Source organism: Carcharodon carcharias, chromosome 7, assembly GCF_017639515.1.
Source record: "Carcharodon carcharias isolate sCarCar2 chromosome 7, sCarCar2.pri, whole genome shotgun sequence".
In the NCBI taxonomy this organism is placed as follows: Eukaryota; Metazoa; Chordata; class Chondrichthyes; order Lamniformes; family Lamnidae; genus Carcharodon; species Carcharodon carcharias.
This window is the reverse complement of record NC_054473.1, coordinates 101935850-101948950: the sequence shown is the minus strand read 5'-3', so window position 1 is coordinate 101948950 and position 13101 is coordinate 101935850. Positions and strand designations below refer to the sequence as shown.

General features: G+C 48.1%; 1 protein-coding gene across 4 annotated transcripts in view; it reads right to left on the bottom strand.

Annotated features, from left to right (window-relative positions):
* dnaaf1 (dynein axonemal assembly factor 1) overlaps positions 1-13101 on the bottom strand; it is a 177459-nt gene that overhangs the window by 60363 nt on the left and 103995 nt on the right. For all 4 annotated transcript variants that reach the window (XM_041192135.1, XM_041192136.1, XM_041192137.1 and 1 more), the window contains one exon: positions 7568-7734. In XM_041192135.1, the coding sequence (XP_041048069.1) occupies positions 7568-7734 (167 nt within the window). The remainder of the gene's footprint in view (positions 1-7567; positions 7735-13101) is intronic.

The following is a 13101-nucleotide window of genomic DNA, read 5'->3' as shown; positions in this document are numbered from 1 at the left end:
GCCTAGGAGAGTTAAAAAGAAGGAAAAAGAGAAAGGAAAATGGAAGTGGAAATGATGGCTTCAGCTTGGAACAACAGCCAAAATGTATATATGAGAGGGCATGGGAAATCTCAAGCTCCATAGGCTTGGTTACATAGCAAGTATTAGGATGCATATACTGTACCTTATAATAAATGGGGAATAGAGAAGAGACAATAGGAGAAAGTCCAAAGTTAAAATCAAGGGGTGAAGTTTCCCCATCCGTCATGGTGGGTGGGAGCAGAGGATCCAGTAGCAGGCACAAATTCGGAAATCCGCCGGCATAAAGACAATTCACAATTCTCCTGATGGCAGGTTAATGGTAGCTCAGTTAACCCGCTGACTAGTGGCATGAACACCATTTCCATTCATTAACATCTCATGAATGCTCATTAAAACAGCTGCTCGCTGGAATCCTGTCACACCTTCCAATCTTGCATCATGCCAGCGGGAAATTACCTCGGCATCTAACCCATCTGAAAAAGTAAAAGTGGAAAGGCTGTGGAATGGCAGTGAGCAGGAAGGGCGAACACGAGGGGGACAAAGGGGAAGGAAGGCTATGGAATGGCAGTGAGGGGGAAAGGCGAACACGAGGGGGACAAAGGGGAAGGAAGGCTGTGGAATGGCAGTGAGGGGGAAAGGCGAACACAAGTCAGCCTTTCCAGGGTTGCCCTCTAACTTGTTGTCACAAGAGTGGGCAGGAGTCTGCTGAGAAAGAAAGGAAGAACACCTCCTTGTGATGAAATCCGGTGAAAGCCAACGACTTCAATAGCATTGTTAAAGGGTTACTCAGAACTCAGTAGTTTCACATCACAGTCGCTGCATCTTAAGAGTAACACATAGGAATTTAGAATTTGGGAATGTAAGCAATAGTGAAGGAGGCAGAACTGCATCATATTTGGCATTCCATCAATGAAGGTCTGTCACATGTTTACCAGATTTGACATTCCTAATGAGCCAAAGAGCATCCACTCATTGACCATGAGCAACTGATTAGTCATTAATATGCCACATCAGTGATTGGAGCACAGAGCTTTGTTGGGTCACTCATCTCAATTAAACCTTATCATCCCACACAGGGCTCAAAATATATACCTGCAACGCCATCTTGGTTACCACATCGAGATGTGTGTACTAGTGTCTCAGGGACAAGGCCACCATGCATGTAGGGCAGGAAATACTATAGATCCATACAGTTTCCATACGTTTCATCTTCTGAGCTTCATTACCTTGCCCCTTGAATCATTAATGTCTTGAATGTTTCCTTTCAGAGAGAAGGCAAAAGCACAGATGGATCCAGGGCTCAATGCTGCCTTTGTCAGGGTCCTAATGTAATGGAGTAGACAAAGGAAGGAAAAGCAACAATGGGCACAGCTCCAGCAGGAGGCCCACCTTAGGGACATGGTCAAGCAGAGCCAGGGCATGAACAGGAGGGTCAGGAAGACAATGGAGGTGAATCAGCAGACCTAAGGTTTATTGTAGAAGAGTCTCCGATTTACAAATGAGGCAATGGCATGCATTTGTCCTGAGCTCTGGTCCATCATATATGCTACATTCTTTGTAAAGACGCCACGTGGAGTTGGAGGGTATCCCCTGTCAGTGGCTTTGAAAGTGACCGCAGCACTCAATTTCTTTGCCTCTGGGTCTTTCCAGGGATCAATAGGGGACCTGTGCAGCATCTCTCAGTCCGCATACATCAATGTATTTTGAGGTCACAGATGCCTTATACAGGAAGGCCCATCATTATGTCTGGCTTGCTCTGGATGAAGAAAGCCAAGCGGCAAGATTCGCCAGCTTTGCCACCATCTCAGGCTTCCCAAGAGTGCAGGATGCAATAGGCTGCACCATGTGGCTATACGAGCTCCATGGCAGCAGCACCTAATGTTTATAAACCCACAAGGGCTACCATTCCATCAATGTACAACTGGTGTGTGATCACCAGAAGTACATACAGCGTGTTTGTGCACAGTACCCTGGGACTTGCCATAACTCCTACATCCTGAGTCACTCCCAGGTATCTGAGGTTTTCGAGGGGCCATTATGTCTGCAGGGATGGCTGCTGGCTGCTTGGAGATAAGGGTTACCCACTGAAATGCTGGCTGATGACACCAATGCGTCACCCTCAGAGTCGTTCCGAGGAGAAGTACAACACTGCTCACAGCTCTCTTATAGACCAGACCATAGGGCTTCTGAAGATATGCTTCAGGTGCTTGGACCGCTCAGGTGGCTCACTCCAATACACTCCTGACAAGGTTTCCCGCATCATCACAATGTGTTGCGCCCTTCGCAATCTGGCAATGCAAACAGGTGAACCCCCTGCCAGAGGGTGAACTGGAGGAGGATGAGACCTCATCGGAGGATGAGACCTCATCGGAGAATGAATATCTGGAAGCCCAGGAACCTCAGGAGGCTGCTGAGGTTCTGTATGAGCACAATCACACCATGGAGAAAAGAAGACATGGGAGGCATGCCTGTGATACTTTAATTGCTGACAGGTTCCAGGAAGAGTAAAGTGAGGGCATATGGCCACATCTCTCTTAGTCCTCTTTTACTTTCATCAATTTCACCCTAGTTACTTTCACCTCAGGGGACGTCCAGGAGAATGAGTCCTGCATTCATACTTGTGCATTCTGGCCACATGGATCGCCAGGCCATGATCTTTGCTTTGGTCCGCAGTGCCCTGTGAGTGAGTGAGCTCATTCTGGGAACTGAGAGTCCATCAAGGAACCAGAGTGATGCAAGAGAAGACTTGAAGCCTTCACTACCATCTAATGATGCAAACATTTCTGCGACTGAGAAGTGGACATACCTAGGGATCTCCTCCTCCCGTGCATGTCTTATCTTCTGCCACTATCACTGAAGAGACACAAATGTTGCTAGAATATCAATGCAGATGAGCTGCCCTCACTCAATGGTGTTCCTTGAGGAAGCAGGGTTAGAAATGCTAACATCACACAATTCAAATAAAGACTTAAACACATCTATATAAAAGCAAAATACTGTGAATGCTGGAAATCTGAAACGAAAACAGAAAATGCTTGAAAAACTCAGCAGGTCCAGCAGCACCTGTGGAGAGAGAAACAGAGTTAATGGTTCGAGTCCGTATGACCCTTAAACACATCTCCCTGACATCAGTGGAACACTATCACTGAGTGGGAGGATTGTTAACCTCAACATAAGATGATTCCAATATACAAATTCACAATGCCTTCAGTTGACCAAGACATTCACAAAACCATCAAATGTATTCACAAAAGTGCAACTTCTTTACATGTCTAGCACACCCATGACCCAAAAGTGACATTAAGTTTTCTTAACTTTCCTAACTCTACTGCTGCGCCAGGGTGCAGCCCCGACATCCACAGCAGAGTCGAGGCAGCCAGTTGACTGCTACGTCCTGATGACCATGGTGGACATCCTTTGGTGTCCGAGGCCTGGAGGGCCCATGCCTGAAAGGGGTCACCGCTCAGGTGCAGAAGCACCCTCAGCAGCCTGAGAGCTGGAGTGGGAGGAGTCACAGGCAGAGGGGGCTGTGAGCGGCTGTACACATTTGGAGTGCCCCAAGGGGAGGCCCCTGGGGTGTCCAGATGATGCTCATCCTCCCTGTGGGTGCCCAAGGGTCCCACCCTGACTTCTGCAGGAGATGGTACACCGGGAGGGAGGTCAAGGTGCCTCGTCGCCTACATCCTGATGATGCCCACTGGGGTGTATGGCCATGGAATGCAGGGTTGAGTGCAAATCCAGCAAGACTTGCTGGACCAAAGGGGCTGCCAGCCTTCCCAGATAGATGGGATGGTGATGATGTGAAAGTCTCCGTGAGGGAGTCAGTGTTGATGGTTGTGTGAGTTCCCTGAAGAGAGTTTGAGTGCATGATGCCATGATGAGAGTTTGATATTGAAGGAAGTTGAATGATGACTTACCCTGGCGGAGCAAATAAGATTGCTCATCCTCTCCTGCACTGGATGGTATTTTTGGTGCGGTTGCCAGCTGCACCAACCTGCTCTGCAACAGCCTCTCAGACCATACCAGCTGAGGCTACTGTGCTTCCTGGAGCCATCCCTGGGACACAGGACATGCCTGTGCACCTGCACTCGTCTGATCAAGGCCAGGGTGCTGCCTTCTTCTTGTGGCTGGAAGACATCACTGCACATGTCTTGAGGACAGGTTGCTGGTGAGAGTGAGATCCATGTGTTGGACTGGCATTTAAATGTGACGCCCAGACCTTTGACCCTGCCAGCTGATAGCAGGCAGACGAATCAGCTCCCGACCCCCCTGGTGATTTGGTCCGATACTCGCCTGTGCATAATTAATGAGTTTCCAAGTGCGGAATCAGGCTCGAGTTCCCGCCATTCTGCCTGGTGGAGTGGGCGCTGCTGAAACCACCCACCACCGCATTTAGTCTCCTAAATGGAAAATTCCATCCTCAGGGTTCCATGGTGGGATAAAGTGGATGTGGGTAGGGTGGAGTCAGCACAGAGCATTAACAAACTGTTGATGGAAGGTTAAGGGAACAAAAGCAGGCTATTGCATTGGTCTGAAAATACCTGATCCTGTCAGATCTCAGAAATTAAGCAGTCAGGCCTGGTTCATACTTGCTTGGAAGACTGCCTGGGACTATTACACACACGCACACACAACAAAGTGGGCACACTCCTGCTGCCAGATAAATGCAATGGAGACAACACATTCAACAACAAAAATATCGCAGGACAATAAACACCTACAATGTAGGCTGAAAGCACCCTGTCACACTGCTCTACTCCAAAGATTTATGAAGTATTGAAGGAGCCAATTCTGCATTTATACTCACTGGCAGAGGCTCCAGCTCTGCACGCACACACTGGCAGAAGCTCCAGCTCTGCACGCACACACTGGTAGAAGCTTCAGCTCTGCACACACACACTGGCAAAAGCTCCAGCTCTGCATACACACACTGACAGAAGCTCCAGCTCTGCACATACACACTGACAGAAGCTCTGCACATGCACATCAGCAGATGCTCCAGCTCTGCACGTACACACTGGCAGAGGCTCCAGCTGTGCACATATACACTGGCAGAGGCTCCAGCTCTGCACGCACACACTGGCAGAGGCTCCAGCTCTGCACGTACACACCAGCAGAGGCTCCAGATCTGCACATACATATCAGCAAAAGCTCAAGATCTACGTGTATGCACTGGCAGTTCTGTTGCTGCTCCTCACGCTTTGTACTGCTTTGACACCATAAAGCAGTCTTGTTGAAATTACAAAGAAATCTTTATTAACAGTATTGAACTATGTACAAATTCACAGTGGATTGCACAGGTATGGAGAGTATCACATACAGTTTTTTTACTTACAGGATGCAGATGCTGCTGGCTAGGTCAGCATTTGTTGTCCATCTGTAATTGCCCTTGAGAAGGTGGTGGTGAGCTGCCTTCTTTAACTACTGCAGTTCATGTGCCAAAGGTACACCCACAGTGCTGTTAGGAAGGGAGTTTCAGGATTTTGACCCAGCGACAGTGAAGGAATGGTTGATATATTTCCAAGTCAGGATGGTGAGTGGCGTGGAGGGGAACTTCCAAGGTGGTGGTGTTACCATCCATCTGCTGCCCTTGTCATTTTGGATGGTAGCGGTTGTGGTTTTGGAAGTTGCTGTCTAAGGAGCCTTGGTGAGTTCCTGCAGTGCATCATGTAGATCATACACACTCCTACCACTATGTGTCGGTGGTGGAGGGAGTGAATGTTTGTGGATGTGGTGCCAATCAAGCGGGCTGCTTTGTCCTGGATGGTGTCCAGCTTCTTGAGTGTTGTTGGAGGTGCACTCATCCAGACAAGTGGAGAGTATTCCATCACGCTCCTGACTTGTGCCTTGTATTTACAGGCTCTGGGGGGGGTCAGGAGGTGAGTTACTCACTGCAGGATTCCCAACCTCTGATCTGCTTTTGTATTTATATGGCTAATCCAGTTCAGTTTCTGGTCAATGGTAACTCCCAGGATGTTGATAGTGGGCAATTCAGTGATTGTAGTGCCAATGGATGTCAAAGGACAATGGTTAGATTCTCCCTTGTTGAAGATGGTCATTGCTTGGCACTTGTGTGGCGAGAATGTTACTTGCCACTTGTCCAGGTCTTGCTGCATTTGGACATGGACTGCTTCAGTGTCTGAGGATTTGCGAATGGTACTGAACATTGTGCAACCATCAGCGAACCACCAGTTCTGGCCTTATGCTGGAAGGAAGGTCATTGATGAAGCAGCTGGAGATGGTTGGGCCTAGGACACTACGCTGAAGAACGCTTTCAGTGATGTGTTGGAACCAAAATGATTGACCTCCAACAACCACAACCATCTTTCTTTGTGCTAGGTATGACTCCAACCAAGTGGAGAGTTTTCCCCTGATTCCCATTGGCTCCAGTTTTGCTAGGGCTCCTTGTTCTTCTCCGCCGATGCTGCCAGACCTGCTGAGTTTTTCCAGGTAATTCTGTTTTTGTTTCACCAGGATGTTGCTTGGGCTGGAGCATTTCAGCTATGAAGAAAGACTGGATAAGCTGGGGTTGTTTACCTTAGAGCAGAGAAGGCTGAGGGGGACCTGATAGAGGTATACAAAATTATGAGGGGCCTAGATAGGGTAGATAGGTGCAGTGATAATCTGAAGATAGGAGCTGGAAATGTATGAGGAGTGGCCCAGTGCATTTTGAGGCTGATAGTGTATAGGGAATAGCCCAGTCATCGTCTGAACACAGCAGCTGTTGATATACATGGATTGGCCCAGTGATAGTCTGAATAAAGGAGCTGATGGTGTGTAGGGAATGGCACAGTGATGATCTGAACATGGGAGCCGGTGATGTATGGGGAATGGCCCAGTGATTGTCTGAATATGGGGAGCTGGTGGTGTCTAGGGAATGGCCCAGAGATAGTCTAAACGCAGGAGCTGCTGGTGTATAGGGAATCACCCAATGATAGTCTGAACACAGAAGCTGAAGGTGTTTAGGGGATGGACAAGTGATAGTCTGAACACAGCAGCTGCTGATGTATATGGAATGGCCCAATGTATATGGAAAGGCCCAGTAATAGTTTGAACACAGGAGCTAACGGCGGATAGGGAAGGGCCCAATGATAATCTGAATATAGGAGCGGGTAATGTATGGGGAATGGTCCAGTGATAGTCTGAATATAAGAGCTGATGGTGTAAAGGGAATGAGCCATTGATCACTTGAACGTGCCCAAGTGAGATGAAATTTGAAGGGCAATGAAAACCCTAAGGTGCATCCAACCCCCATCCTTAGTTAAGAGAGAAGGTTTTCATCTCAACAGTCTGACGTAGGTTAAAATCAAGATTCCAGAGTGAAAAGGTTCTCACTCACTGTACTACCTTTGTCCCATGAGGTTTCCGGTCTAATTTCTATATCCTCTTGATTTTAGTTTTCAATCAACTGAGCTGAATATTTAAACTCTACTTTCAATGCTAAAATAAACCTCAGTCCACAGAGATTACACCTGTGCTACATGTTGCATTTTCCAAATACAAATAAATTCCATTTTAACATACAGAACAGGCAAGCTTCACTTACCAGATTAGGCATCACCTCAAAGACAGTGATAACGTCAGGGTCGCCCAGTTTGTTGTGTGAAAGGTCCAGGACACTCAGACTATCGCACTGTTTCAAGTGTTCAATGTCCTTCACCGTGCACAGCTGATTGTGGGCCAGCTGTAGTGTTCTGAGTGCTGGCAGGCAGGCTGAGACAGAAGATGATCGTTATAGGTTTGGATTAAGGAGATCTGTTACATGTTAAGTATCTTTGTAACACAAGTGGAAAGACAGTATCAGGCGATGCACAACGATATATCATGGATCAATTCCTCTCCCTGAACCTCCTCGATATAAGAGTTCAGTGGTCTACACCCAGGCCCAGAGAACAGACCAGTTGTCCGCTATTCATTTCATACATGGAGTTACAACTTGCACTCATGTGGCACTTATAAATACAAAAAATTATTCCAACACCCCAAAGAGTTATTAAACAGTGACCAAAAGTTTGGCCAAAGAGGGTCTTTAAAGAGGGGAGAGAAGTAGAGAGTTTTAGGGAGGGAGTTCCCAAGCGTAGAGTCCAAGTGGTTGAAGGCTTGGCCACCATTGCCGAGCTGAAGGGTGGGAATGAAGCTTAAAAGGTGAGAGAGAGAATAGGGGAGCTAAGGGCTAAAGGAAAATACAGAATTAAAGAGAGGCTAGGCCACGGAGGGACTTAAACATGAGAATGAGAATTTTAAATTGGAGGCATTGGAGAACAGGTACTGATGCAGTTCAGTGAGCACAGGAATGATGAGTGAATGGGGCTCCAAGCAAGTTAGGATACGTGCAGTAGAGTTTGGATAAGCTCAAGTTCACTGACAGTGGAACATGGAAGGCCAGAGAGCATTGGATTGGTTCAGTTTAGAAGTAACAAACATGTGGCTGAGGGTTTCATCAGCAGATGAGCTGAAGCAGGGGTGGTGATGGGCAATATCGAAGTCTTCATGATAAACGGATATGGGGTTGGAACTTAGCTCAGGGTAAAATAAGATGCCAAAGTTGCAAACGGTGAAGGTGGTCAGGAAGTGACACCAGTATGCAGCATGGCAGGGGCAAAAGACAATTGGGTGGAATTTTTCACACTTTGTACTAAGTGCAGTAGCAGGCGGGCAAAATGGCGTCCCACCGCCGACAGCGATGGTGAGTTTTCACACCATGTTGCCCCAAACCTGCCACATTATTTATGCATTCCCGGGAAACACACCGTTTCCATGGTGGGCGGCCTCTCATTCACCCTCCCGCCATCGCATCACACCCGCCTGCCATGTTTAAGAAGCAGCCGCCAGCACAGCGCTCATCGTTACCAGCTCACCACTGCCGCCCAGGAGACATGGCCAGCAAAGGAAAAAAGACTGCAGCCCCCTGCTTCAACAGGTCCCTTGAGTGACTGCTGGATGCCATGGAGGCCCGCCAGGATGTCCTGTACCCCCATTCTGGCCACAGGATGGGCAGCAACGTCACCTGCCCAGCTTATGAGGTAGTGGCAGCGGTGGTCAGCACCAATGCCCTTCAGGGGAGGACAGCCACTCAGTGCCGCAGGAGGATGAATGAGCTCCTCAATTCCACCAGAGTAAGTCACTCTTTTCCTCTCTCTCAAATCACACACTCTCAAACCCATCACACATCCACAGGCCCTCACTCGCTGCCAGTTCAAGTGACGTCACCATTCACTCCCTCACACACACCAGCATTGTCCTCAGCTCGTCCATGGGACCACTAACCACCCACACAGGTGAGGCACATCTATAATCTGGCCTGGCAGGCATCCTGGTACACTCTCCCTGTTTCTATCCATGCAGGGCAAACTAGCACACAACAGGATCACAAACTTGTGAGCACAGTGCACAGGCTGATTCACAGCAGGCGGCAGCAGGGAAGGCTGTCGGAGGGCTCCTGGAAGCCTGGAACCTGTTGAGTCCGAATCAGGTGATGAGCCTCTGGACTTAGTCATATCACATTTTCTGGAGTTATAAAGGCAAGCTAGGGAACATTAGGAAGAGATGTCTGTTGCACTCCTCAGATTGCAAGGCACAATGGAGGAGTCCATCTCTCTTCAGGCTGAAGTGATAGTGCCAGCATTGCAACGCACTGAGGTCAACACTGTCAGGATGGCGGCTGTCATAGAGACCTTGGTCCAGGATGTCGGTCCTGCACTGCTGCGCAGGCTTAACTCCTTTGCTGATGCCATAGTTGGCTTCTAACAGTGTGTACATGAGGGGATGCCAGGCAGCTCGATCACACTCCAGCTATCCATTCCCCTCATGGAGTCAGCCAAGGGCCCTCGGGCACCCACTGGAAGGAGGATCAGCAGGTGCACACCCTGGGGTCATCCAGGAGTATTCGGCTCATCCGAATCCCCTCTTCCTGTGACCTCTGCAATTCTAGCTTCACAGGCTGAGGAGGGGGCCACTGCTACACAGCAGGGCGCCGAAAGCAGGCCGGGGCCCTCCAAGTCTCAGCCCTCCAAGAGGACACCCGCCAAAAGTCATCACAAACAGGCGATAGCAGTCAGCAGGCTGCCTCCACCTCAGCTGTGGACGCCCGGGGAGCACTACGACGTAGCAGCAGGGTTAGGAAAGTTAAGTAAAAGTAGTTGCACAGCCTGGGCATGGGTGTTAGTTAATCACTTGTACACACTGTTCACTATTGTCAATAAACTCCTAAAAATGTCTCCCTGCCTGTGGCTCTTTGTTCTGATAAGCAGTGTTCTTGTCACTCAGATGTGAAACCTTTCTGGACAAGATAAAAGACAGATGTCTCAGTCCAGGGCCTCTTCCCTGTGTTCTATGCAGCCTTCAGACCACAGCGATGGTCCAGCCTCACACTCCCTGGAAACATTATTTATGCCTGCTCCTTGGCAGTGCTGGTCCTTGCTGCCAGAATATAGTGGGCAGGCACCACAGGGTTCTCTCATTCGCTCTGTGTGCTCTCAGGACATTTAAGGTGGGGCTGACTCCCATCGCACCAGCGTCTGCGACCAATGATGCTATGCAGCAGCTCCTGAAGGCCTCAGGTAGTGAAGGTAGACACAGCATCAGAAGCGTCTAAAGTTTCACGGCTACATCTCTGAGATGGCGCTCATCATGGAGCACATAGAAACATAGGAAAATAGAAAATAGGAGCAGGAGAAGGTCATTACGCCCTTCGAGCCTGCTCCGCCATTCATCATGATCATGGCTAATCATCCAACTCCATAGCCTGCTCCTGCTTTCTCCCCATATCCTTTGAACCTTTTCACCCCAAGAGCTATATCTAACTCCTTCTTGAAAACATACAATGTTTTGGCCTCAACTACTTTCGGTGGTAGCGAATTCTACAGGCTCACCACTCTCTGGGTGAAGAAATTTCTCCTCATCTCAGTCCTAAATGGTCTACCCCATATCCTCAGACTGTGACCCCTGGTCCTGGACTCCCCCACCATCGGGAACATCCTAGCATCCTTCCTGCATCAACCCTGTCTAGTCCTCTTAGAATTTTATACGTTTCTATGAGATTCCCCCTCATTCTTCTAAATTCCAGTGAATATAATCCTAACTGACTCAACCTCTCCTCATACGTCAGTCCCACTATCCCAGGAATCAGTCTGGTAAACCTTCGCTCACTCCCTCTATAGCAAGAACATCCTTCCTCACAAAAAGAGACCAAAACTGCACACAATATTCCAGGTGTGGTCTCACCAAGGCCCTGTATAACTGTAGCAAGACATCCCTGCACCTGTACTTGAATCCTCTGGCTATGAAGGCCAACATACCATTTGCCACGTTTACCACCTGCTACATCTGCATGCTTACCTTCAGCGACTGGTGTACAAGGACACTCAGGTCTCGTAGCACAATCCCCCCTCTGAATTTATAGCCATTCAGATAATAATCTGCCTTCCTGTTTTTGCTACCAAAATGGATAATCTCACATTTATCCACGTTATACTGCATCTGCCATGCATTTGCCCACTCACTCAGCTTGTCCAAATCACACTAAAGCATCTCTGCATCCTCCTCACAGCTCACGCTTTCACCCAGCTTTGTGTCATCTGCAAATCTGGAGATATTACATTTAATTCCCTCATCTAAATCATTAATATATGTTGTGAATAACTGGGGTCCCAGCACCGATCCCTGTGGTACCCCACTAGTCACTGCCTGCCATTCAGAAAAAGACTCGTTTATTCCTACTCTTTGTTTCCTATTTGCCAATCAGTTTTCTTTCCATCTTAATACACTACCCCCAATCCCATTCACTTTAATTTTACATGCTAACCTCTTATGTTTGACTTCTGAAAGTCCAAATAAGCCACATCCACTGACTCCCCCTCACCAACTCTACTAGTTACATCCTCAAAAAATTCCAGTAGATTTTCCCTTTCATAAATCCATGCTGACTCTGTCCAATTCTGCCACTGTTTTCCAAGTACTCAGCTATTAAATCTTTTGTAATGGACTCTAGAATTTTCCCCGCTACTGACGTCAGGCTGACTGGTCTATAATTCCCAGTTATCTCTCTACCTCCCTTTTTAAATAGTGGGGTTACATTAGCTACCCTCCAATCTGTGGGAACTGTTCCAGAGTTTATAGAATCTTGGAAGATGACCACCAATGCATCCACTATTTCTAAGGTCACTTCCTTAAGTACTCTGGGATGTAGATTATCAGGCTCTGGAGATTTATCGGCCTTCAGAATCACAGGATCACAGTGCAGAAGAGGCCCTTCGGCCCATCGAGTCTGCACCGACACATGAGAAACCTGACCTACCTACCTAATCCCATTTACCAGCATTTGGCCCATAGCCTTGAATATTATGACATGCAAGTGTTCATCCAGGTACTTTTTAAACGATGTGAGGCAACCCGCCTCCACCACCCTCCCAGGCAGTGCATTCCAGACAGTCACCACCCTCTGGGTAAAAAAGTTTTTCCTCACATCCTCCCTAAACCTCCTGCCCCTCACCTTGAACTTATGCCCCCTTGTGACTGACCCTTCAACTAAGGGGAACAGCTGCTCTCTATCCGCCCTTCCCATGCCCCTCATAAACTTGTACACCTCGATCAGGTTGCCCCTCAGTCTTCTCTGCTCCAACAAAAACAACCCAAGTCTATCCAAACTCTCTTCATAACTTACATGTTTCATCCCAGGCAACATCCTGGTGAATCTCTTCTGCACCCCCCTCCAGTGCAATCACATCCTTCCAATAATGTGGCAACCAGAACTGCACACAATACTCCAGCTGTGGCCTCACCAAGGTTCTATACAACTCCAACATGACCTCCCTACTTTTGTAATCTATGCCTCGATTGATAAAGGCAAGTGTTCCATATGCCTTTTTGACCAACCCCACTAACATGCCTCTCTGCCTTCAGAGATCTATGGACACACGCCAAGGTCCCTTTATTCCTCAGAACTTCCTAGTGCAATGCCATTCATTGAATACTTCCTTGTCAAATTACTCCTTCCAAAGTGTATCAGCTCACAGTTTTCAGGGTTAAATTCCATGTGCCGCTTATCTGCCCATTTGACCATCCCGCCTATATCTTCCTGTA